Source organism: Erinaceus europaeus, chromosome 1 (assembly GCF_950295315.1).
Source record: "Erinaceus europaeus chromosome 1, mEriEur2.1, whole genome shotgun sequence".
Lineage (NCBI taxonomy): Eukaryota > Metazoa > Chordata > Mammalia > Eulipotyphla > Erinaceidae > Erinaceus > Erinaceus europaeus.
Window position 1 is genome coordinate 184,251,553 of NC_080162.1, and position 27,095 is coordinate 184,278,647.

The following is a 27,095-nucleotide window of genomic DNA, read 5'->3' on the forward strand; positions in this document are numbered from 1 at the left end:
GTGTTGAAATCATTGATCTGAGAACATTCTATAACACACTGATTTGGGGTCAGTATTACAGATATGGCCAATAGACTATCAATGAATTAAGTGAACTGAAGTCAAATGATCGATTGGAATCAGGACTCAGTTTTGTTTTTTTTTTGAAGGGGGTAAGGAGTTGTACCAAAAACTTGAGTAAATTCATTTATCTGAAACAAATAAAGTTTAGACACCTTTTTATTTCAAGAAATATTGCTTCTAGACTTTCCTGAAGCCAGAATTGTTCTATAAAAGTATCATGGAATATTACACAAGATTAAAAAAGCACAGTATGTTTCCTAGTAACTTGAGACCTTTTTACAAAGCACAGCATTCATGACCATAAATATGATTTTTTGTCATTCAGTCGGTACGCACACATCTGATAACGAACTAGTTAATTTTAACATATGTACATATTCTATGATAAAGACTTAAAGTTTTCAAAGAGTCAGCTATAACACATTAAATTTTCTTTAAAAGAGTTTGTCTTAAACACTTAAAGAAACCAATTTACTTATGTATTTGAATTATCTAAAATTGAAAGAGAAGCACTGTTAAGCTACAAAAATAACTGTGGGGAGTTGATTCAACTACTGACAACTCTCAATGAGGTAATCTCTCTGCTGGTATTCAAAAATATAATTCATGACTAGAATATTTTCAAGGACACAGATTTTCTAAAGCAGTTTTGAATGATGCCTTTGAAAAAAAAAAGCAGAACTTTGTGAAGGCCTTAAAAATAATCACACAACACATATGGTGTGTTTAAATTATGAAATATTCACAAGTTTGTTTTGCCAAATAAAAATTTCTTGCATAAATTCAAAACTAAACATATTTTTCCCAGCATTGAAGCTCAATGTTGAAACAATGAATCCAGGTCAAGAAAACAAAAGAAAGAAAAACAAATGTGTTTTTTTTTTTCCCAGTCTTTTTCACTTATTAAGAAAATAAAAATTTAGCAATCTTAAGCATTTGATGGACACTCTTGGACCAGGTACAGAGAGAGCAGGCAACCTTTGCTTTGCTTATTTATTTATTTTTACTGCCAACATCATTAGTCATGCCTTTCTGCTAATCAGTTTTAGCAAGTCGAGGTAAAACACATGCAATATTTCCTGGCAAAAGCATATACTCAACAATATGACATCCATACTGTGTGTCATCCCCTGGGGGAGAACGGTGTCTCTCACGTTGTCGCACTACCATAAGCAGTGAGACTATTGACAAGGCAAGGACAAAACAAAGACTATATGGCATTCTGATCTCAAAGTGCAAAAATCACTGAACCAAAAATGATGACACTGAAAAATTCCAGTGGCTGCAAAGGAATCCAGACCACATTATGGAGGCAGTGGAAAACTGTGTTAAAGGTCTTCATTGAGAATGTCAGGTTTTGACACTCAGAAAGGCACAATTCTAGCTATCTTGATTGGATAACGTTTATATATGCGTGTGGCCTACAGCTTTTGAAAGGTAATACTGTCTTAGTGGCCCCCCAAAAAGCAAATGGATAAGCACAAGCCCACCTTTCTACTCTTGGCAGATAGTGAATAACAATAGTCCTGTATGGGTATCTTTCACATGCACACTAATCTCTACTACGGCAGCTTGGAATGTTTGTTGTTGTGATTGCCTTTATTACTAAAAAAAAAAAAAAAAAAAAAGAAAGAAAGAAAAGAAAAGAAAAAGAAAGAAAGAGAAAAGAAGTTAAAAAAAAAAATACTGTGTTGAGGGCAGAGTAGTAATTTCACCTAATCAGAGGAGAGTGGAAAGGAGGCACTGCCTTCCTGGCTCTGGAAGTCCTGTCTTTTGTGGTCTTTCTCCACCTCATTTGAAATCCTGTCCTCACTGCTGGAGTTAATAAGCTGTTTCATGGTGGACACACTGGTCCTCAGGCGAGTAGAATCAACACCAGAATGCACAGGGAGAAACAGACCACCTTCGGAAACATCTTCGTTTGGACCACCATCCTGGGAAAATTCTTTCTGTAGCCCGGGGCTGGACTGGAGCACGAGTTCTGTCATGTCATGGCCACTGAAATCTGTTTCAAGGTGATTCATTTCTTCTTGCACCATCCACGTCTCAGTTTTATGATTCCTCCAGTGTTCAGAATTCAACGCAGTAACTTCTGGGATGTCGTTACTCCATTCAAGTTTACTCTCCGGACTGAATATTAGTTGGTTCAAGTGCAGGGTTGGAAGGTCAGCTGGCAAGGTCAAGTGAGGTGTTTCCCCAGCCATATGCATTGGGTCTTCAGCTGACTCAGCGGAGGCCATCTCGACTGGCACAGACAGCTCAGCAGATAAAGCCAGGAACCCATCCAGCTGAGCAGGGTCAGTCTTATTGGTATGATTTTGCTCATAGTAGCTGTTCAGCAGTGCAAATACTCTATCTACATCCTTCAAGTAGTTAGTCCAGTCGTCCAGACTAAGTCTATAGTTTTGTCTGTACTCATAGATGCTTTCGTTCACACTGTATAAGTCCTCCAGACCTTGCCAGTTGACATCTGCAGTGAGATTGGGCAGATTAACCTTCCCATCCATCCCATAACTGTCCTCTGTGAATCAAGATATGAAAGTGAAGCATTAGTGGAGAACATTTGGAAAACATTTCTCGTTTGTTGGACAAACAACTTTCATTGCTTTTACAGAACTATTCAATTTTGAATATAACACTAAAAACTCCTTTCTCCCTAGTAGTGGTAGTGCGCTAGTTAGGAGTGGCTTTAGGTTATGATAGTGAGTAATAACCAAAAATTGGATCAAATGCAGACACACTTCAAGGAGTAGGCAAGGCTGAACCTGGAAATGCACCGTACTACCATTTTCTTTCCGACTATATTCCAATCAGCTTTTGAAATAGAAAATGCAAGCAGGACAGTGTGTCAGTGAGTCTCTGAGTCTTGTTTCTCTGTCTGTTAAAGTGGAGTCAGAGAGACAGTTTAGTGTTAGAGCACAGGAATTGCAAGTAGGAGATCCCAGAGACCCCAGACTCAGTCTACGGCACTATCATATTATAAGCTGAGCAGCACTATGATCTCTCTCTCTCTCTCCTTCTCTCTCTTGCTCCATCTCTCTCCATATATATACATGGGGTGGAAATAGATGTGTGATCAAACTTAACTATTCATTGAGCTGCTGGGTGACTGACAGATTTGAAAGTGCTTTATATAATAGACAATGCTTAGTATTTTATTTTGGACTCCATCATTCACTATCAAAGCAAACTTAGCGAAATTAAATTCTTCAAATCAAGTGAGATAAGTCAGAAAGAGAAAGATGAGTACAGAATGATCCCACTCATGAACAGAAGTTGAGAAAGAAGAACAGAAAGGGAAACACAAAGCAGAATTCAACTGGGTTTGGAGTACTGCACCAAAAAAACTCTGGGTGGAGGGTGAGAATAGATTTTCAGCTTCACTATAGGGGATAGGAACACAGATCTTTGTGGCAGGAATGGTATTATGCATTGGGTTAATATACATTCATTAAAATAAAGAAAAATTCTTCAAATCAAATGCTTGGATCTGTTTCTAAGTTTTTTTTTTCTTTTTTGCCCTAAAAGCTTTATTTCCTAGAAAAAACAACCTTTGAGTGGTCTTCAAAGTGCAAAGAATATATCAGCTTTCTCAGTTCTTTCTGTCTCACCAAGATGACTATAGTCCCATAGAAAATATCTTTCTTCCAGTTGTGCCCGAATACTATTTAGAAAAAGGTGAACTAGATTGGTGTAGTGAACTGCCCACAGAGAAATGAAGATCAGCAAAGACTACATAGAATACACACCCTCAGTGTAACGAGAAGATAGAAAACTCTACAATCTCCAAATCACCTGTACATAAAAAAAAAAAAAAGTTAGTAGCTATTCCCAGTAGAGCTGTATGTCACACTTTGAGCACAGATCCTGGGAGAAATTGTAGGAAAAGGGAAAAGGGAAAATAGTGAGAGATATTGGCAATGAGGGTGGAACCAAAAATTGATTTGAAACTCTCACTGGAAAGAACACAAGCATAAAATGTATAAGGGCTGAGTGGTGGTTCAAGCCCCTGGTTCCCACTTGCAGAAGGAAAGCTTTGCAAGAGGTGAAGCTGTGCTGCAGGTGTCTCTCTATCTCTCTCCTTCTGTATGCCCCCTATCCCTCTCAATTTCTGGCTGTCTTTATCCAATAAATAAAAATAATAAAAAATGTGGGGTTTTTTGTTGTTGTTATTGTTGTTTTGTTTTAAAGAGTCTGGTAGTCCCCCTAGGGAAAGATATAAACAGGCTGGGGGAATGGATCGGCCTGCCAATGTCTATGTCTAGTGGAGAACCAACTACAGAAGCCAGAATTCCTACCTTCTGCACCCCCCCCCCAAACAATTTTGACCCATACTCCCAGTGGGGGAGAATTATAGGAGGAAAAGGATAAGAAGGGCTCTGAACTCCAGCTCCATTGAGACCCGAGGGGTTGGGGGAGGGACATCTGGATGTAGCAGTAGACTTATGTGTGGCTTGGAGGGGAAGAGAAGACTAGACCTAGAATAAAAAGAAGGCAGTTATGTACAAATGTAGATAGATAGTTGTAGAGATGATGGTTAAGCCACGCCTGCAACCTTAGGAGAAATATGTCTTGGAGGGACTGGGGATTCAGAACTCTGGTGGTAGGAACGGTATACAATTATACTCCTGTTGACATGTAATTTTGTAAATCAATATTAAATCAACAATAAAATATAAAAATAAAGCTAGAAATAACAGAAAAGAAAAGAGTCCAGTCATTACAGTCTTGACAATAAGGAAGAGACTTAGAAGTGTGCATGAACCCAGGGATCAGTCTTTGTTTTCAGAGAGGAAAGGACCCAAAGGAATTTTTCTTTTGAAAATTGGATGACAAAGAAAACATGGAATAAAAGGAATGCATTTCAGGCTCTGAAAGGGAAAAAAAATTGCAGGACACACAATCCGTGTCACTACTGAAAGGAAAAAAAAGTGTATTTGTCACATTGAAAGAAAAAGATCTGCTTAAACTAGGAATTTTGTAAATATTTCAAATCCGTGAAATAAAGCAGTCTGATTCTCTATGAAATCATTATAGAAATGATAAAAACTGAAAATGCATTATTTTATGTATATGCTCTCACCAAAGTAAACAATTAAATTAAAAAAAATATCATAACTCTGTCAAGTAAGTTAAATTTCTCCTGGTCAAGCAAATGAGGATGTGAAAACCATCCATCTCACATCAGAGTAGAGTATGAAAATGAACCAAGGGTCTTCTGTTCAAGTAACAGTTAGAAATCAAAAAGCATCATTAAAGCTGATCAAATGAGGCGAGATAACACAAGACAAAATAAATAAGGGACTGTAAAAATGTCTAATTTCAAAAGCAATCAAGAGACAAAAGTACAGATTTTACTAAGTGGGAATACCTATCATTATAAAGAAAAATAAAAATAAAACTGAATAAAGCAATTGAAAGTACATACAGGGAGTTGGGCGGTAGCGCCGCGGGTTAAGCGCACGTGGCACAAAGCACAAGGACCAGCATTAGGATCCCGGTTCAAGCCCCCGGCTCCCTACCTGCAGGGGAGTCACTTCATAAGAGGTGAAGCAGGTCTGCAGGTGTCTGTCTTTCTTTCCCCGTCTCTGTCTTCCTGCCCCCTCCATTTCTCTCTGTCCTATCCAACAATGACAACAATAATAACTACAACAAGGGCAACAAAAAGGAATAAATAAATAAATAAATATTTTTTTAAAAGTACACACAAACATAATAGGAGGTACACATTTCCAACACAGGTAAGACAGACAAGGCCTGTAGAATATAGGTGATGGAAAGACATATACTGCCAAATCTATTAAACATCTTTGAGGAGAAAAGGAAAATGTAAATTTTCATAATTTCTATTCAACATAGTCTTGCAAGTCCTAGCCATAGCCATCAGGCAAGAGAAGGAGATGAAAGGGATACAGATCAGAAGAGAAGTCAAACTGTCATTGTTTGCAGATGATATGATACATAGAAAGTCCAAAAGAATCTAGAAGGATATTCCTGGAAATTACTAAGCAATATAGTGCAGTGGCAGGCTACAAAATTAACATACAAAAATTAGTGGCATTTCTCTATGCAAACACCAAGCTAGAAGAAATCCAGAAATCGATTCCATTCACCATAGTAGCAGAAGCAATCAAATATCTAGGGATAAATCTAACAAGGGACTTTTATACTTATACTTTATACTTAAAACTATGAGACACTTTTCAAGGAAATAGAATACAAAGAAATGGAAACATCCTATGCTCATGGATTGGAAGAATTAACATCATCAAAATAACTATTCTACTCAGAGCCATATACAGACTTAATGCAATCCCTATCAAGATCCCACCAAATTGCTTCAAGAAAGCAAGACAAGGGGCTGGGTAGTGGCACACCAGGTTGAGTGCACATGTTACCATGCTCAAGGGTCTGGGTTTAAGCCCCTGGTCCCCACCTGCAGGGGGAAAGCTTTGCGAGTGATGAAGCAGTGTTGCAAGTGTCTTTCTGCCTCTTGCCCTCTCTATCTCCCCTCTTTCTCTCAGTTTCTGGCTGTCTCTATCCAATAAATAAATGAAGATAATAAAAAAATTAAAAAAGAGAGTAGAACAAAAGATACGAAAGTTTATAGAAAATACCTAGGGGAGCAAAAGCAATCCTGAAAGAAAAGAGCAAAACATACCACAGAGCCAGTATAATCAAAATGCCCTGTACACACAGACCAATGGAATAGAATTAGGAGCCTAGAAATTAGCCCTTATAGCTACAGACACCTAATTTTTGACAAGGGAGTCTAAAACATCAAACGGACAAAGGAGAATCTATTCAAGAAATGGGTTTGGGAAAGCTGGGTTGAAATCTGTAGAAGAATGAAACTGGATCACCACATGTCATCATATCCAAAGGTAAACTCAAAGTGGATCAAAAATTTAGATGTTAAGCCAGAAAGCATTGATTATATAGAAGAAAACATAGGCAGAAATCTTTTCATTGTAAGTCTTAGAAATATCTTATCTGATTCAAATACAACTGCAATGAAAACAAAAGCAAACATAAACCAATGGGACTACATCAACTTGAAAAGCTTCTTCCCTGCAAAAGGAATCACCCCCATAACAGAAACACAGCTCACAGAGTGGGGAAAATCTTTATGTGGCATGCACTGGGCAGAGGGCTAATAACTAAACGCAAAAAGAATTCACCAAACTCATCAATAAAAGGACACACAACCTGGTGGAAAAATGAGGGGGAGACCCGGGCAGAGTCTTCTCCTAAGAAGAGATCCAAAGGTGAACAGATACATGAATGAATAAATGCTCAAAGTCACTGATGATCAGGGAAAAGATAACAATGAAATACCTTTTATTTTTTTTAAAAGCAGGTTATTTAAACCTCTTATACCTTTATTTACTTATCTAGAAAATAAGTATAGTCAGTAATTCCCACCGTCTAGGAACCAATTATATGGGTTAAACTGGATGATATTGTCCATAGAAAACACTTAGATATTCTATTTATTAGTCAATAAATATCAGTAGCTATTTTTATGTTTATGATCATTATTTTTATGCAGGTTTTATTCTCTGGACAGTTCACACCACATGACATTAGATGCAACATGCTATAATAATCAATGGTAAAATTCTTTCCTAGAATAGATAACTTAGTATTAAATTATTTTGGTAATTTATTTTAACAGAGTCCTGTTCAGCTCTGGCTTAAGGTGGTGCTAGAGACTGAACCTGGGAGCCTCAGGCATGAAAGTCTTTTATAACCATTATGCAGCCTCCTCAGCCCTAGCAATTTTTCTCCTATTTTTTATTAGTGATTTATTTATTTATTTTATTATCAAACAGAGACAGAGAGAAATTGAGAGGGGAGGGGTAAGGTAGAGAGGGAGAGAGACTGAGAGAGACACTTGCAGGGCTGCTTCACCACTTGTGAAGCTCTCCCCATGCAGGTGGGGACCAGGGGCTTAAACCTTGTGCACTGTGAGTGCTTAACCAGGTGTGCCACTCCCTGACTCCCTTTCATAGTGATTTATAAGATTATAAGATCACAGGGTATAGTTTAATATTACACCTGCCACCAGAGTTCTGTGTCTCACCCCGAGTCCAATAGTATTTGGTTATTTGTTTGTTAACAACTAGAAACTAATACAGAAATTAAAAGTGAATGTTGGTGCAAACAAAAAGAGAATCCAGTATAACTTTATGAAAATATCATGATTTCCTAGTGAAATATGTTTTAGAAATGAAGGGCTAGCTCACTTTAGTCTGGAAAAGGCCTTTGAAAAATTTTGATGTTTTTTGAGTCTCATGTGGGGTTGGGTAGTGGTGCACCTGGTTGAGCACACCTGTCACAAAAAAATAGGATGCTTTTAAAAATGTATTTTTTTATAATAGAAATAGAAATTGAGAGGGAAGGAAGAGCTAGAGACAGAGAGAAACCTGCAGCAGTACTTGAGCACTTGTGAAGCCTCCCCACGAAGGCAGGGAGTGAGGCCGAGCCCAGGTCCTCACGTACGGTGACAGGTGCACTCGACAGGCTGTGCCAACACCAGGCCCCTAGGAAAGGCTTTTCAGCAACTTGAACACTTACTGGTGCTAAAAATACTCGAAGGAAATAATAATTAGAGACTATTTCCTCAGCATCATAAAAATGTGTATAGGTAAGTGGTAAACGCAGCTTCCTACTTAGCGTTGAAATCTCAAGAAGTGTTTTTTACTGAGATGAAGAACAATGTTACATAATATTGGAAGTACTGGTCAATAAGTCAGGGGATGTCATCTAGAGACAAGCAGATTGGAAAAGAAGAAAACTCTGTACACACACACACACACACACACACACACACACACACACACACACACACACACACACGGGAAACCAAAAAGCATTCATCATAAAATTAGCTTAAAATGCAAGGTAAGAGGACATAGAACTGATATACAGGGACCAACAGACCTCATAAACACAAATAATAATCAGGTAGAAGTTTGTGGTGTAGAAGGAAAACCCTACTTATGACAGCAACAAAGAAGATAGATACTTTATGAGTAAACTTAACCTGGAAGAAAGTACTTTTTAAAACATTTCTTTTATATATTTCTTTATTTTCCCTTTTGTTGCCCTTGTTGTTTTTCATTGTGTTGTAGTTATTACTATTGTTATTGATGTCGTTGTTAGATAGGACAGAGACAAATGAAGAGAGGAGGGGAAGACAGAGAGGGGGAAAGACAGACACCTGCGGATCTGCTTCACCGCCTGTGAAGTGACCCCCCTGCAGGTGGGGAGCCGGAGGCTTGAACCGGGATCCTTACTCCCGTCCTTGCACTTTGCGCCACTTGTGCTTAACCCACTACACCACCGCCCAACTCTCGGAAGAAAGTACTTTTAAAAAAACTTCTGAAGACCCAGAGGTATCTTTGATTAAACACATTTTTTATTTTCTGTCCATATTCCCAGAGGAGGAGAAGTGTTAGGGAATTATTGACTAAAGAGCTCTAAATCTCAATTTCATCAGCACCCTGAGAGAGGAGAGGAAAAAAAGAAGGGTATTTGGAAGTAGTAATGTGTAGGTGTAACTTAGAAAGGAAGAGAAGGCAAGGCTATAAAAAAGGGGGTAAATCTATGTATAACTATAGTTATAGAAATAATATTCAAGCCTCATCTCTGACCTTGGGAGAACAACTACAATTTTCAATGGAGGGAATGGGGATACAGAACTCTGGTGGTGGGAAAGGTGGGGAATTATAACTCTGTTGTCTTATAATTAAAAAAATATTATCTTTATTTTTATTGGATAGAGATAGCCAGAAATTGAGAGAGGAGGTGGAGATAGAGAGGGGGAGACAGAGAGACACCTGCAGCCCTGCCACACCACTTATAAAGCTCTCCTTCTGCATGTGGGGACTGAGGGCTCGAATCACTCAACCAGGTGTACCACCACCTGGCCCCTTGTCTTATAATTTTTTAAATCACTAATAAAAAAGTAAATAAAAAAGAAAGAAACACATCTTTTTATTCTCAGAGAAGATTCAGTATCGATAAAGACATCAATTCTTGATATTTCTTTCAAAAACAAGGTATGAAAATGGGCACTAAGATAGAACCACATAATCTGCAAAAATACATAAAATGATCTTTACGTTTCCAAGAACGCACTGAATTTTACTGATCAGAAAAATTAACATTACAACCATACTAAGATTTCATTTATTTTCCTTTCGGGAAAAGGAATAAATATCTAAAGTTTGATAGTAATCAAAGACATTTCATACATTGACAAGCACCTGTATGGAGAGGAATTTGACAGAGTCTAACACGTCTGTCTCTGCATTTGCCTGTTGATCCAGGAATCTCACCACCAGTAGCCTAAACAACAGGAAATGTATTTGTGTGAGATTCTATTGCGACAGTATCTGTAACTGCAAAATGAGAGCACTGGAATGTCTAGACATAACGAGCAACTGAATGCGTAAATAATGCTACATTTGAACAGTGGAGTTCTGTGAAGTGGTTGAAAGAGGATGGGGAGCCATCTAGCATGTGTACCCTAATACTAGTTAGAAGCTTCCTTGACCCAATTTTTCCTTCTCATTCTTGGATTTATGGAGTGAGTGTGTGTGTGTGTGTGTGTGTGTGTGTGTGTGTGTGTTTGGGGGTGGGGTGAGGAAGAAACAGCGCAGCATTGCTACATCATTCATTCTCTATCCCTCGGTGCTCCCATGTGGTGTCAGGACTTGAACTCAGGGCCTCACATTTACAAAGTGTGTACTTGACTGAGTGAGCTATCTCTCCATTCCTAAAAATTCATTTTAAGCAAAAACCAAACAACGCCAACTAAATTTAAAGAGCTTATATGAAAATTACCTTCTATGCAAAAAGATTCTTGGAATAAAAATGAGTATCTACACACCTACACTGATGTCCACGAGTAAATAAATAGGTGTAGGGGCTAGGCAATGGTGCACCTGGTAGAGCACACACATTACCATGAGCAAGGACCCAGGTTCAAGCCCCTGGTTCCTACCTATGGTGGGGGAGGCTCATGAGTGGGAAAGAGGTTTTTCTTCCTCTCTCTATCTGTCTCCCTCACTCAATTTCTCTTTGTCCTATCAAATAAGAGAAAAAGGGGGAAAAAAGGGATAGGGAATGTCCGCTGCAAGTGTGGATTAGTTGTGCAGGTATATAGCTCCAGTGAGAATCCTGGTGGAAATAATAAATAAATAAATAAACAAATAAATAAATAGGAAATCTCTTCTCTATGGTGGTATGCCACTTAAGATATAGAACAGATGTTCAACAATTTGTTTGGCTTTGTATGTTGACTCTCTTTTCAGCTACCAGGTTCCGGATGGCAGCATGATGCTGACCAGACTTCTCTGGACTGATGACCCCACTAATGCGTCCTGGAGCTCCGCTTCCCCAGGGACCCACCTTACTAGGGACAGAGAGAGGCAGACTGGGAGTATGGATCAACCAGTCAATGCCCATGTTCAGTGGGGAAGCAATTACAGAAACCAGACCTTCCACCTTCTGCAACCCACAACGACCCTGGGTCCACACTCCCAGAGGGATAGAGAATGGGAAAGCTATCAGGGGAGGGGATGGGATATGGAGATCAGGTGGTGAGAATTGTGTGGAGCTGTACCCCTCTTATCCTATGGTTTTGTTAATGTCTCCTTTCTTAAATAAATAAAATAAAATAAAATAAAAGCTATAGAACAGAATGACAGGGGGAAAAATCACCATTTTGCAATTATAATAACAATGATTCAGGCAAGCATCACACATCCCTACAACAACTAGTGGACTGATCTAGTAAGCAACAAATATGAATAGATATGGGCCCTAGAGCAGGTTGATGAGATGAACAGTTAACGGTAATATATATATATATATATATATATATATATATATATATATATATATATATATATATATATATATTCCCTGTATTTGGGAGCTATTTTCTGCCTTGATCCAGCTTTCTAGTCCTATTCTCAACTCTGACACTATCTCCCCAGATAATACTTTTATCCCACTGGCATGTTAGCTTTTGGGCTCAGGCAAAAATTAGTAAAGTCATGGGCCCCATGGAATATACCTAAAATAGACTTCCTAGCATCTTTACTAATGAAGGCCCTTAGTTCCATCTACTCTAGTCTTACCTTTAGGTTCCTAGTTATTAAACAATTTGTCCTGATTTTTTTCTCTTTTTTTAAAAAATTCTATTTATTTATTTATTTATTTGCCTCCAGGATCATTACTGAGGCTCGATGCCTGCACTATAAATCCACGGCTCCTGGAGACCATTTTCCCCATTTTGTTGCCCTTGTTGTTACCCTTATTGTTGTCATTATTATTATTGTTGTTACTGCTGCTGCTGTTGGATAGGGCAGAGAGAAATCAAGAGAGGAGGGAAGACAGATGGGGGAGAGAAAGACAGACACCTGCAGACCTGCTTCACTGCCTGTGAAGTGACCCCATTGCAGATGGGGAGCCAGGGGTTTGAACTGGGATTCCTATACCGGTCCTTGCATTTTGCACCATGTGTGCTTAATCCTCTGAGCTACTGCCTGACCCTCCCAATTTGTTCTTCTTTTTATCTTACTGTTTTTCAGCTACCAAGGTGCCACCATGATACCATCCTGACTTCCCTGGGCAGACGACCTCATCAGTGTGTCTGGAACCTCACCTCTCCGGAGTCCTATTCATCAGGGAAAGATAGAAATGTTCTGGGGGTATGGATTGACCTGACCTGTCAACACCCATGACAAGTGGAGAAGCAATTACAGAAGTCATACCTTCTACTTTCTGTACCCTATAATGATTCTGGGTCCATACTCCCAGAGGGATAAAGAAAGTTTCTGATGGAGGATGGGATATGGAACTCTTGTAGTGGGAACTGTATGGAATTGTACCCCTTTTATTCTACAGTATTGTTAATCATTATTAAACCATTAATAATAATAAAAAACCATAAATATCCCAAGGGAAAATTCTAGTAAGTCACACCTTAGTCAGTTCATTAAAATAATACCATTAAATAGATGTGATAGAGCTCCTGATAAGGTATCCACACTATAGGATATTATTTTTGCTGAACTCTTCTAAAAAATGCATGATTTCAATCCACTCATGGGGGAAAACATCAGACAAACTACAACTGAGGAATATTTTACAAAATAACTGGCCAGTAAACTTTAAAATGCTGTGAGTGACAATGAAAAGCTTAGGAACTATTCCAGATGGAAGGAGACTGAAAATAAAAATATGACAATTTCCTGCATTGAGTGATTCTGGAGTGGGTCCCAGATGAGGAAAAAACCAACTACAAATATGACATTATTGCAGTAACTGGCAGCATTTGAAATAAGAACTGTGGAGTAGGTAATACCACTGCATCAATATGAAATCGCCTGATTTTATGGGGGGCGGGCAGTAGTGCAGCAGGTTAAGCACACATGGTGTGAAGCACAAGGACCTGCATAAGGATCTCAGTTTGAGCCCCAGGATCCCCACCTGCAGGGGGTCACTTCACAGGCAGTGGAGCAGGTCTGCAGGTGTCTGTCTTCCTCTCCCCTTCTCTCTCTTAGCCTCCTTTCTCGATTTCTCTCTGTCCTATCCAATAACAACAACAACAATAACAACAACAACAATGATAAACAAGGGCAACAAAAGGGAAAAAATAGCCTCCAGGAGCAGTGGATTCTTAGTGCAGGCACCAATCCCCAGAAATAACCCTGGAGGCAAAAAAAAGAATGTTTAAAAAAAAACTGCCTGATTTTAATAAATGTATATAATTTTGGTAAGAAACTATTTCTGTTCTTAGATTTTAGTAAAGCTATGTTTGAAAGAGGGTATTATACCTGCAAAAATAACTCAGGGAAGAAAAGCATGTATATGTATATGTGCATGTGGGAAGAGTTTAAGAACAAGTGAAGACAATAAGCTAAATGGGAGTAAAATTTCTTGCAACTATTCTTACAGTCTTTCTGTAAAATTAGATAAAAGTACAAAACCACTTTACCTAAAAGTACCACATGTATGTCCTAACCTTGAAGGAAAATTCAAAAGCATGCTCAGGTCTAAAGCAGAGTCAGTTTCTAGGTACCACTTTTATCACTTTTTAAAAAATATGACCATGTTGTTCATAACCTATGTTCATAAAAGCACAATTCATAATAGCTAAAACCTGGAAGCAAACCACAACAGATGAATGGCTGAGAAAACTGTGGTATATATACACATCGGAATACTACACAGCTATGAAAAACAATGAACCCACCTTCTCTGATCCATCTTGGATGGAGCTAGAAGTAATTATGTTAAGTGAGCTCAGTCAGAAAGACAAAGATGAGTATGAGATGATCCCACTCATAAACAGAAATTGAGAAAGAAGAACAGAAAGAGAAACTCAAAGCAGGATTTGACTGAATTTGGAGTAGGGCACCAAAGTAAAAATCTCTGGGTTGAGGGCGAGGGTGGAAGTTAGGCTTCCGAACTTCCTGGTGGGGGGATGGGGGAATGGGATGGGACACAGTCTTTTTGTGGTGGGAATGGTGTTTATGTACACTCCTATTAATTTGTAGTCATATAAATCACTATTTAGTTAATATGAGAGGGGAAAATTGATTGAATATCTCAAACTTTTTAAAGCACAGACTGAGTCTTTGATATGTTGACTCTCTTAATAGCTTAGACCAGGGAGAACAGAAGCAACAGGTGGCACAGCTTTATACAAATAATGTCAAAGGACATAAAGTATGGTGATGTTGTGTGTGATACAGCAAATCCTAACAAAGGGATATTTCAAAGTTAACCCATTGCCAAATGATGTGATTATAGCAATGACTATCTATTGTCTTCTTAAACCCTAAGACAGCAGGAATCTCCCACTTCCTCTATAGAGCCTATATTTCCCCCAGTCCTGGAACCTCTAGGGTGGGACTCACTTTCTTGTATGCTTCTCTCAATTCATGCCAAATGATATTGCATCCACCGATCCCAACCTAATCAACACAACTAGTACCATCTCAGCATGCTTCACTTCAGACTGTGTCCAGAGATGTCAAACATGGTATGACAACCCTTCAGCCTCATTACTGAGTGAGACCTTTCCTTTCATAGGATTCTCTAATTCCATTCCATGTGGTTCACTTCCTAACAAAGTCCCAAAAGCTAGATATAGACCAGGTCCCATGAGATAGAGCACATGTTCACATGTATCCATAAATTGGGGCAAAAGATACATCTGAAAGAAAAAGTACACAATAGTCTGTAGTGAGTCAGTGTAAAGTTCATAATGAAAGAGTATCTACTTAGACTTAGATACCCTCCTCACCTACTTCCTATTATACTTCCCTCAGTCACTCCAAAGCTGAACTTTTCAAAGAAAGGACTACAAAAGTTGAATAAGAGCAGGAGACTGGCAGTTATCTACAAAATGGAGACTCCCACAACTTTTCATCTGCACTATTCCAGCCTTTAGGTTCATGATTAGTCAGCAACTTGTTTGGCTTTATATATTAACTCTCTTTTTAGCCACCAGGTTCCAGATGCTACCATGGTACCAAACAGACTTCTCTGGACAGACGACCCCAACAATGTGTTCTAGAGCCCCACTTCCCCAGATTCCCGTCCAACTAGGGCAAGAGAGAGACAGGCTGGGAGTATGGGTTGACCTGTCAATGCCCATGTTCAGCGGGGAAGCAATTCCAGAAGCCAGACCTTCCACCTTCTGCACGCCATAATGACCCTGGGTCCATACTCCCAGAAGGATAAAGAATAGGAAAGCTATCAGGGGAGGGGATGGGATACAGAGTTCTTTCTGGTAGTGGGAACTGTGTGGAGTTGTACCTCTATTATCCTATGGTTTTGTCAATGTTTCCTTTTAATAAATAAAAAATAAAAATAGATAAAAAATGTGACTGTGTCATTATAACATGCTACATTGTACAGATAGACAGCTTAGAGATCGTGTATGAGTGGAGTTTCAACTCTTCCTAGAGCAGTATTATTTACAAGAACTGCCAGTATCCTAAGAAGTAGAAAGGACATTTTCACAGTCTGACTTGCACCAACTTCTTCTGCATCTTTTCCCGCCTGGCCTCTGCCCTGGTCTCACACATAATGTGCAGCTTCCTGTACAGAGAGCAGCAGATCACATCCCTTCTGAAAGCTGGTGCTTATTCCCAAGAGGTGATTTTTTTTTTTTTGCCTCCAGGGTTATTGCTGGGGCTCAGTGCCTGCACCACAAATCTACTGCTCATGGAGGCTATTTTTCCCTCTTTTATTGCCCTTGCTGTTTTATTGTTGTTGTGGTTATTACTATTATTGATGTTGTTGTTGTTGGATAGGACAGAAAGAAATGGGGAGAGGAGGAGAAGACAGGGAGGGGGAGAGAAAGACACCTGCAGACCTGCTTCACCGCTTGTGAAGCGACCTCCCTTCAGGTGGGGAGCTGGGGGCTCAAACTGGGATCCTAACACTGGTCCTTACACTTTGAGCCATGTGCACTTAACCTGATGCACTTAACTCGATCCCCCCCACCTCCGCAAGGTGATTTTTTTAATTTTGTCATTATCATTTTGTCAGCTTTCAGCCTTCAAGATGAAATTTGAGTATCACCTCACTTCCTTGCCTAACATGAACAAAGCTTTTCTCTATCTTCCTTTGCTTCCTCTGGGTCCCCATTCCCTTTGGGGGTCAAACTCTTCAAGACAGCATCTATCCATCTATGGAAGGTTCTGGTTCCCCTGCTCAACACCAAACTTGGAATTTCACCTGGATAGTTGTCTACAACTTCACAATGAGTGAATATAAAGGTAGTGGTGATATTAACACACACACACACACACACACACACACACACACACACACACACAGAGAGAGAGAGAGAGAGAGACATACACATATTGCATAAGTTATACTCTCTGGAGTTGAGGGATGTAAGTTACACTCTCTGGGGTTAGGGGGAGGGTTCAGGTCCTTCCTGGAACATAATGGCAAAGGAGGACTTAGTTGGGGTTGAATTGTTATGTGGAAAACTGGGAAATGTTATGCATGCACAGATTATTATATTTTACTGTTGACTATAAACCATCAGTCCCCCAATAAAGAAACTTAAAAAAATGAATAAGTTACACTCATTGGAACTATAATATTACCATTACTCTCTTTCACCTGCTGTTTATGTGTGTGAAATGTTTGGTACCCCTTATTATATTGCTCTACTAATATTACTCATACTTATTGGGGCCCACCATATGCCAGAATCTAGCTGTAGCTTCTAATCAGCAAGGCTAGGATTTAACCAAAAGCAATCAGGCTCTAATGTCCATTTTCTCAATACTGTATAGCCTCCAACACACAGTCATTTCTCCCACATCCACCTACAATCCAAGAGCTGTTGCTACAGAAGAGAAGATGCAAAACAAGCAAAAGCAAGGTGGGCAGAAACATGGATGCCGGGTTGGAGTTTGATGTGGTCTGCTGGCCTACACGGATAGAACTGAAGGCTTAGGAAGGAACCTTGCCAGTGTATGGTCACTAAGAACTGACTGTCCCACACCTCCAACAGGCACACACCAGAGCCGTTAGGAACTCTTCTTGGATGTCAAATGGTAAAGGCATCGACTTTGATATACTGTGGAAAAAATAAATACCCCATTAACCCAATGATCCCATTCTATTCTGTGACGCAGAAACTTGAGCTTTCAGTTCAATCCAGAGATTATTTCCTGGGTCAAAAGGTCACTTTCTGAGATGTGTCCTTACCTGTGAGCTTCTTCTAATGAGATGACCACAGTCAGTAAGTAAAGCATTTTAGCTGCCCCTGCCATATGCACATGTCACAGCAGGAAACAAAATGAAACAAAAGTCAAGTAGAATAGGGGAAACTGACCTGCTTTTGAAAGGCTTTTAAATACTAAATCTAATGACTAATTTTTGAAAATCTACAAAGATGAAGGAAGTTTATAAATTCTTTATTAGTGGTTTAATACTGATTTACAAAATTATAAAGTAGTAGGAGTATAATTCCATGCCATTCCCACCACCAAGAGTTCTGTGTCCCCTTCCCTCCACTAGACACTGCAGCATCTCTCCCAAGGCCACAGATGTCAACTGACTTTATATCTGTAACTGTCTATATCTATTTTTCCCCATTTCTTCAATGGTCTTGCTTTCACTTCCTTTCTAACTCACACCTACACCTATTACTACTTCCTCTTCTCTCTCAGATAAGAGACACATCCAGGCAGTTTAGAAATTCTTACTCTTGTGCAAGATACATTTTCTAAAATAGTTGAACTTTTATATTGCTTAGGTTTGACTCAACATTTTTCTCTCAAAGTCTCTGGGAATCAAATGTTATGACTAGTACGTATCTTAATCAGTTTGCTAAAATAACAACAACAACAACAATAATAATTAATAATAAACCTGGTGGCGGCACACCCAGGTAAGTGCACACAGTGCTGTGAGCAAGGACCTGGGTTCGAGCTTCCACGTGCTCCCTGCAGGGGACACTTCACAAATGGTAAAGCAGGTCTGCAGGTGTTGCTCTTCCTCTCACCCTCTCTATCTCCCCATCCCTTTCAATTTTGTTCTGTCCTGTCAAGTAAAACAAGAAAGGGGAAAACACAAACAAACAAAATGGAAAGAATGGCTGCTGGGAGCAGTGGATTTGCAGTGCTGACATCAAGCCCCACCTATAGACCTGGTGGCAATAGAAAAACAACAACAACAACAAAATCAAAATCTTAAAAGACATGAAAGTGTCTGAAATCCCTGATATGACAGTATCATTGGAGGATAAATACCCGCACTTCCAAAGAAGGCAACTTTTCCCAGCAATTCCACACAGCTTGTTTTACAGCTGTTCCTTTCCAGTCCAACAGGATACAAGGGCTCGGCAAAGGAACATCAAACAGTACGTGGTGTTCAGCAAGTTCCCAGCTGTGATAAGCAAATGTTCATAGTAACCCTGTTCCATGACCTTCTGCCTCAGTGTGGGAATCAGATGAGAAATAGTTTGTGGGAGCTGGGTGGTGGTGCACCTGGCTGAGTGCACAAGTTACCTTACTCAAGAACTTGGATTTGAGCCTGAAGGCGGGGAACTTCTTGAGAAGTGAAGCAGTGCTGTAGGTCTCTCTCTCTCTCTCTCTCTCCGCCTCCCTCTCCCTCTCTCTCTCTCTTCTTCCTCAATTACTCTCTTTCCTATATAAAACAAAAGAAAGACAGTTTGCATTATGAAACAGTTTCTGAAAAGATGAGTTATTTTGAGCTATCCAAAGCAATTCTTAGATTTGTCCTTTGGTAGGGTATCTAGAAAGGACGAAAGAAAGAAAGAAAGAAAGAAAGAAAGAAAGAAAGAAAGAAAGAAAGAAAGAAAGGAGGGTAGAAAGGAAGAAAGAGAGAAAGAAAGAAAGAGAGAGAGAGAGAGAAAGAAAGAAAGAAAGAAAGAAAGAAAGAAAGAAAGAGAAAAACCCACTATGTCATTCAACATGCAGGCTTTCAATAGTCACATCAAGAGGATGGAGAGTCTGTCAACAACTAAAGGCACCAAGGGTGGGTCAAAATGATCTCCAAAGTGATTTATTTGGCCCTGCCTAGTGCTGGTGACAGGGGTTAGGTAAGAGGAGAGTCTCAGATGTTTGCAGCTTAATTATGACTAGAGTATAGTTAAATATTCTCCAGCTCAACACTGCCCAGGGATGAAGTGACAGAGAAAAACTCTGACTCGTTTCTGACCAGAATATGTCTTAAATAACCTTCAGATATCCTTTTCCCTCTGTCATGACTGTAATAAAAGAAGGGCAAACTGAAAATCCTTTAGCTATTAAATTGAATGCACCATAAAGTAACCTTAAAGTCAATATTTAGCATTAGGTCCATTTAAAATGCCCCACTTTGATCATATCTTAATGTGACTGCCAGGGAACTGGTAGGTGGGGTGTTACCTCATCAGCCCATAGCCTGGGTGAGACCAGCTTGCAAGGGAGTTCTTCTGCTATGTCTTAGGTGTGCTGGGGGTGACATGTGGTTGGGGTGGGGGTAGAACAAGGAAAGGAAAGAAGAGAAAAAGAAAATATTTATAAATGGTCATCAAAAGTTCAGCTTCACTTGCTTTGTCTGCGTATAGCTTCCCTACCACCTTTCCTAACTAATCTCTCTTAGCTTCTTGTCAGATTAGAGAGGTGCATTCTGAAAGCAGGAATCTGAGAGCTCCGCTCAGCATGTGGGAAGGACATTGAGGTTGGGGGTGGGGGTGACCAGGGTGCTCTGGTTTGCTTTGCTTCTTTGAGACAATTCAGTCAGTATGACTGATAACCATGTTCATGCTCTTTTGGTGGAAGTTTTTTTCTCTCAAGTTGACTTATTCACTAGGGTGCTGGTAACTCAGTGCCTCAGTTTTCCTTCAAAAGAGGTTGGAAGGAGAGGCTCTTTCTGTTCCCACACATCACATTACTGACAGCCCCACCTGAGGTCATGCCTAAAGTAGAAAATTATGAAGTTCAAACTATATCAAGACTTTTCTAAGTGTCTCCAAGCCCTAGCACCTTCTCATCAGTCCCACAGAGCATCTGAATCATGTCACAACTGCCTCTCAACACCAAGGCAATTAATTAAAGACCAGTAACAAGGAAGTTCCCACTTTAGAATGCTTGTAAAATCCCCATTCCTTCCCATCGCTCCTTTTGTACCTTAGTTGTTACATTTCATAAAAGTCTATAGTTTCTATGAAGCCTCTCCAAAAAAAAAAAAAGTGTGTAGGCACCTCAGGGAAAAATAATTCTCCCAACCTCTCTTCACGCACTCCCAAGAATCCCTTTTTTATAAATTATTTTATCACTATTAATTATTGGGTAGAGACAGAAACTGAGAGGGAGGAGATAAGAGAGAAAAAGAAGCAGAGACACCTGGAGCCCTGCTTCACCACTCATGAAGCTTTCGCCCTGCAGGTGGAGACCAGGGGCTTGAACCTGGGTTCTTGTTATACCCAGAAGTTCGAGTCCCGATCTAACACAAAGAAGACCAGAATCACAGGCAATAGCAAGAGCCTTTATTATCAAGCTTAAGCTTGGGCTGCCGACACCCTTCCAAGCAAGGGGAGAGTCTGCCACCACGATCATTCTTCATCCCCCCTTTTTATAGTTATCGCAGGGTGGGTGCAGGTGGAAATATTTATGCAGAATAAGGAACAGTTGTTTTTGGGTTAATGGCTGTTCTCAATATCCAGGGCTTTTCTCTAACCTCACATTCCCCCCCTTGTCTTTCTGTAACTTCTAGGGTCCAATTTTGGGCCAAACTCTGTTTCTGAAGAACCCAGAATGTGTGAGCTTAACCAGGTGTGCCAGGGCCTGGCCTCCTTGGTCCTTTTTTACTCCCTTTTCCCCCACTTTATATCATTCCATGCTTAACGGCATCACCCAACAAGCAAACAAGCATGGGAGTGAGCAAATGCTCTGAGGAACATCGTGTTGTGAGAGCGAGCTGATTTGAAAGCAAAATAATAGAGCTGTAACCAATGGCATAACATGGTGGAGAATGCTGTTAGCAACATGCAGGCACCCCAAGTTATGCTCTGGGGGATGTGATAAGAAACAGAAGTTAGTTGGAAATGGCTGGATCATGCAATTATTGGGAAAGAAGCTGTGGGAGAGAATAAAAAAGTGGATACCTGTGTAGGTCATAGCTTCCTCCATCTTTATTTCCTGATATAGGAAAATACAAGAGTAATTTATGTTAGCTTTAGAATTCACAAAACGATTCTTTATGTAGTTTTCCATGCACAACATCTAAATCCTAGAAAGAAATATACGGGGTTAGATATAGATTGTGCCAAAGTCCAGCAGAACGTTTCTATCAGACAGGTTCAAATTAAGATTGAAAGCTGTAAATATAAAGGTTTAAGAGTGTCCACATGAAAAGATGGGTGGGGATGAGAAAAGAGGAGGAGAGTTCAGTTAATAGATTTTTCTAGAAGTTCCAGTAGAGCTCAGTAATATTTAAACCTTCATTATTTTCAGACAGGAAAGCAGACCATCAGCCATCTCTCTTGGGACTCATCTAGAAGGGAGGGCAGGACTTGAAACTTAACAGCAGCATCTGGTTCCACCTGGTGTGACCTTTCACCATTAGGGACTAAATCAGATTTCCCTAAGCAGAGGTGCTATGTCATCACCAATCAAAATGCCATGTTCTTTGGGGGGAAATTATCTGGATATCATGTTTCTCATACCTCTATTAATGGACTTAGTTCCTAGATCTTAGTGGGATTTTTTGTTTGTTTGTTTTCTTCTTCTTCTTTTATAAGATTTGAGGAAAAGGTCAATAGATCCACAGATAAGCAGAATATTTGAAAAGATCTGAGCTGAGTGAGGTCAATGACTGTCAAGACTGACCTGGTCTGCCTGGCAACTAATCCCACTAAGGTGTTAACTGAGCAGTGTGGACAGATAGCTGAGGTGGGTTCTCTCTCACAGGGTTTATAATTTCATTCAAGATTCTTCTAGCGAGAAAGCCTTCAGATCTCTACAATGATGGAAATGACAGGTGGTAATGGTTATCATTTTGTGATATTCCCTTCCCCAAACCATATGATCCAGAGAGCTGCCTTCTTTTATTGTTGGTGACACTGTCTCTGCATGGGACATACAAAGATGCAGCCTGTAAGGACACCAGGGTTACTCAGCTGCACCGGTGAGTTTGCAAACACTCCTGCAAAGTGCCCCCCATCACCTGCGAGCCCAGCTCGTTACCCTTCTGGTGCAGGCAGGCTGTGCTGATGCTTGTGTCTATGCCAACTTTAGCTTTTTCTTCTTCCTTTCCTTTTTTTTAAAAATTAAATTAAATTAAATTTATTTATTCTCTTTTGTTGTTTTATTGTTGTCGTTGTTGGATAGGACAGAGAGAAATGGAGAGAGGAGGGGAAGACAGAGAGGGGGAGAGAAAGATAGACACCTGAAGACCTGCTTCACTGCCTGTGAAGCGACTCCCCTGCAGGTGGGGATCCATGGCCTCAAACCGGGATCCTTAAGCTGGTCCTTGCACTTTGTGTCACCTGCGCTTAACTCGCTGCGCTACTGCCCAACTCCTTTCCTCTTCCTTTCCAGGGCAGCTAGTACTAACAGTTCTACAGGAATTATGAGAAAATAAGCATCCTCACTTTCTCATTAGGAAAGAGCTAAATAAGACAGTCACTGACAAGAACTGTATCCTTATGGGTCAAAGCAGAAATAAGTCAAGCAATACAAAGCAAAGAAGGAACATCTGGCTGATTCCACGCAGGCTCACTTGTACTTTTTCACCCCCAAACACTAAATTGCTCAAATATCTCTAATTTCCAATGGGAAGTACTCATGAAAGAAATCCTTTTCACTATGTTGTGGGCAGGGGTCCAAATGGGAAATCTCTAAACTGTGATAAGCAGAAACAGGGAATTGTGTGTTTCTGTCCAAAATGCTTTTAAAAATAAGAGTATCCTGGTTTTCCTACAGTATATCTTATGACTGTTGATAGCAATAATAAATAAATCCCTAAAGCTTTCATCCCATCTTCTAATGGATGTTTCCATCAGGAATTGAGGTTTACTGAAAAAAAAAAAAAAAAACCCGCGGGAGAGACTGGAATGAGATGTTCGCCAAGTTTCTTGGTATGTCAAAAGTTTTCATTAGTGTACCCAAAGTTAATCTTAGCAAATTTTGTTTGGAATTGCCTAGAAAACTTCCCCTGGTAGGTACCCCAAACTTTCTGTGCATATAAGTGTCACAAAGGCAAACAGAACAAATCAAAACAAGAGTAAAACCTTTGCTCACATAAAGAATGTTCAAGGTAATAGAGGAAACACTTCTTTTCCTTACCGACTTCAAGGCCTTTTCGTCTTGGGTTGCACTGCTTATACCCCTGACAGCTTCTGAGCTCCATCAGTTGTACATGAAGCTGATTCAAAATACCCCGTTCTACTGTGTGTACCGCATTTGTGAGCTGTGTATGGGGAGGCGAGGATCATATGTTTAATACTCTGCTTATCCATTCTCTTTTCAACAATTTCTATAAAATGAAAGTATATTGACTTACCTGGTAAGGATCTGTATTCATATCAAAATACTCCAAAAATCCAGTTGCAAACTCACAGAAAAGAAAATTATGTGTCTCGTTAACTGTACGCAAACACCAGTAGGTGTTATTGTTAGAACTTGTACAAGCACAGAAGGATCCCACTGTTGGTAAAACAAACAAACAAAAACCAGAGAAAGAATGAAAAAAAAATGCAGGCGGGCTTAGACATTCTGATATTTCCTTTACTTTGCATTTTGCATTCCCATTTTTTTCCTTGCAAAGATTATGTGACTGAACATTAAAACAGTGATGGTTCCCTCTCTTCTCCTGCCATAATAGAGATTTCAGTGAAAAAAGAAAATTTAGAGCCTTTTCTTTTCCTTTCTTTCCTTCTTCCTTCTCCCTCCTTCCTGAATATATGTCTGGAGGGCAGAGAATGAGATCCTTCTTGCCTACTGTATTCTCTAATGCTCATCCCAGAGCCCAGCAGAGAACAGAACCCCAACAACCTGAATTACCCCTAGAGAGCCCCATATCCTTTTAAAAAAACATTAAAAGTTAAAGGCTCTGAACATCAGTGCACACAGGCACTGATCAGAAACATGAAAAAGAAAAGATAAAACAAAGATAGTCCAGAGTGTGGAGTTAACAGTGATTTGCAGAACAAATTTTCATGCCTGAAATTCTGAGTCCCCAGGTTCACTTCCTGACACCACTATACGCCAGAGCTGAACAGCACTCTGGCAATGTTACAATAAAAAAAAATACTATGGTAGGCTCTAGATTTCCCCAAGAATGGTCTGTGAATTCCTGGGAGTTTCCAAATCTTGATTTGAGAGCTTGTTTGGAGGTTCTAGCATGGGGAGTGCAGCTACTCGCGTACTCTCCACTGAACACAGAGCTGCCTCTATTTGGGGAAGGCGGTTCTCTTTGTGCAGCTTCAGGAGGGACGTACATGGAGCGGTGAGGGAGGAAGGGGACACTTGCCTAGCCAGCCAGATTAGCCGAATCAACCCCGGTGATCAATGGGTTGACAGATGTCACAGCCAGATCACCCTCACATCCTCAAATCTCAGTTTGAGAAATACTGACCCTCATGTGTTCGTGTGTTCTTTTCAACAAGAAGACTCTACATTGCCACTACTCCATGGAACGGCAAGTCTTCAATCAATGTCACAAGAGTTTAAGAAATTTCTTTCTTTTTTTTTTTAAATTTTGTTTATTTATTTATTTATTTAGTTTCCCTTTTGTTGCCCTTGTTGGAGTTTAAGGGATTTCTTTCTATATGACCTCATGGAACATTGTGCACAGACCACTTAGAGCAGCAATTCTCCAAAAGCACAGTTGTTATGTTTCCATATCCTTGGCCTTTCTATGTGAAACCAAACAGTGGAATCCTTATTCTATGAGTAGAATACTAGCCACTGGAAGTGCTAAGAATAAATAGAATATAGTCCCTGCAGTTTAGAAGTGCTTACTTTAATATATATACATATACATATACATATACATATACATATACATATACATATACATATATATATATACTTGAAATAAGGCAAAACCAAAATAAATTTGGAGTACAAATATATTTGGAGGACATTTATTAGTGATTTAGCAGATTTTCTGAGGTTGGAACTCTGTCAGGAACTGGGTTCTGTGTGAAATAACATGACCAGGAGAAAAACCCAGGGAAAGCTTGATATTTTCAAGTAAAATGTCAATTTTCCAGAAGATTTCATTTATTTCCCTGAGAGAGAAAGAGAGGCAGGAGCACTGCTCAGCTTTGGCATACAGTACTAGGATAGGGATTGAACCTGGAATCTCTGGGGCTCTAGGCATAAAAGTCTACAATACCATTGTTGCACTATCTCCCTGGTCCCTACCAAACTTTTTTTTAAAAAGCACTTTATTCTCTAAATTGATTGTCAGTATAGAAAATAATAGGATGCTTTCCTGACTTTCTACTGCTAAATTCCTACTGTAAGTTAACTCACTATCTCTGGGTGGCAGCAGAAAGTGGGATCTGGATGGATAACTTACAATTCCAGAAGGGGGCCGTCTGCCAGTGGTTGTTGTCATGTGTGAAGCAGGTGAGGCCTGGAAGACTGCACTCCTCCCCCTTCCTCTGGCGCTTCTTCTCCTTCCTTTCTTTCTTTCTCCGCCGGTTCTCCTTGAAGAGCTGCAGTTTGCTGTCTACTTCTTGAGCTGCTTCCCTATTCCAAGAGAAGTTAGCTATCATTTTTTTATTTTATTGTTTGTTTATTTTTATGAATTAGGACCTGACACATGCATAAGCTGACTGGCCTCTGGCTGTTTTTTGACAGAGAGAGAGAGAGAGAGAACAGCGCCAGAGTTGCACACAGTGCCATGGCACTTCCACATGACGCGGGACTAAAAGCTAGATCATGTGCATGGCAAGGCAGGTTCCCGGCTGAATGAGCTATTCCTCTGATCTCAGGAGGGAATTTCTACAAAATAATCACACTGAAGCTAACATTGCATTGCAACAGTATTTATATTTCAGATATGCATTATTACACAACATCTGTATTTTAACTATGACAAAGCCCTTCATCAATTAAAAAGGATTTCTACAAACTTTACCTATACGTTTAGATGCATGATAAAACATATATAATAGTAGAGGAGATTTGCTTTTCAAGGAGGCCAAAATATAGTAAACAACAGTGAAGACAACCTCATTAAGCAACAACTCAATTAGAGAACTTGGCTAAGATTTAACAGCCTCAGTATTTGGATGTAAACATTCACAGAAATAAAATGTCCATGTGAATATTTGGATGCCTCTGTCTGGACAAATGACTTAACTTCCTGATTGTTCAGCGTCTATCACTCATACATTCAGGGTTGGCTAGACCGGCTAACGTGGACTAGAGGGATCTCAAATTCTTTGGTAAATCCTACAAAATAATCTTAAAAAGGAAATATTTTCCCTTTTTCTTATAATGTGTTTA

General features: G+C 39.7%; 1 protein-coding gene across 5 annotated transcripts in view; it reads right to left on the reverse strand.

The window, feature by feature from the left end:
* Positions 1–201: 201 nt before the first annotated feature.
* The window catches only part of SULF1 (sulfatase 1), a 206,265-nt gene continuing 179,371 nt past the window's right edge, over positions 202–27,095 (reverse strand). For 3 of the 5 annotated variants that reach the window (XM_060200502.1, XM_060200504.1, XM_060200509.1), the window contains 5 exons: positions 26,161–26,333; positions 24,136–24,278; positions 23,919–24,042; positions 21,737–21,770; positions 202–2,584 (listed from right to left, as the gene is read on the reverse strand). In XM_060200502.1, the coding sequence (XP_060056485.1) occupies positions 2,554–2,584; positions 21,737–21,770; positions 23,919–24,042; positions 24,136–24,278; positions 26,161–26,333 (505 nt within the window). In that variant the 3' untranslated portion in view covers positions 202–2,553. Of the gene's footprint in view, positions 2,585–20,015; positions 20,082–21,736; positions 21,771–23,918; positions 24,043–24,135; positions 24,279–26,160; positions 26,334–27,095 lie in introns of all 5 variants that reach the window. The other 2 variants (XR_009552142.1, XM_060200519.1) reach the window with 2 other exon arrangements.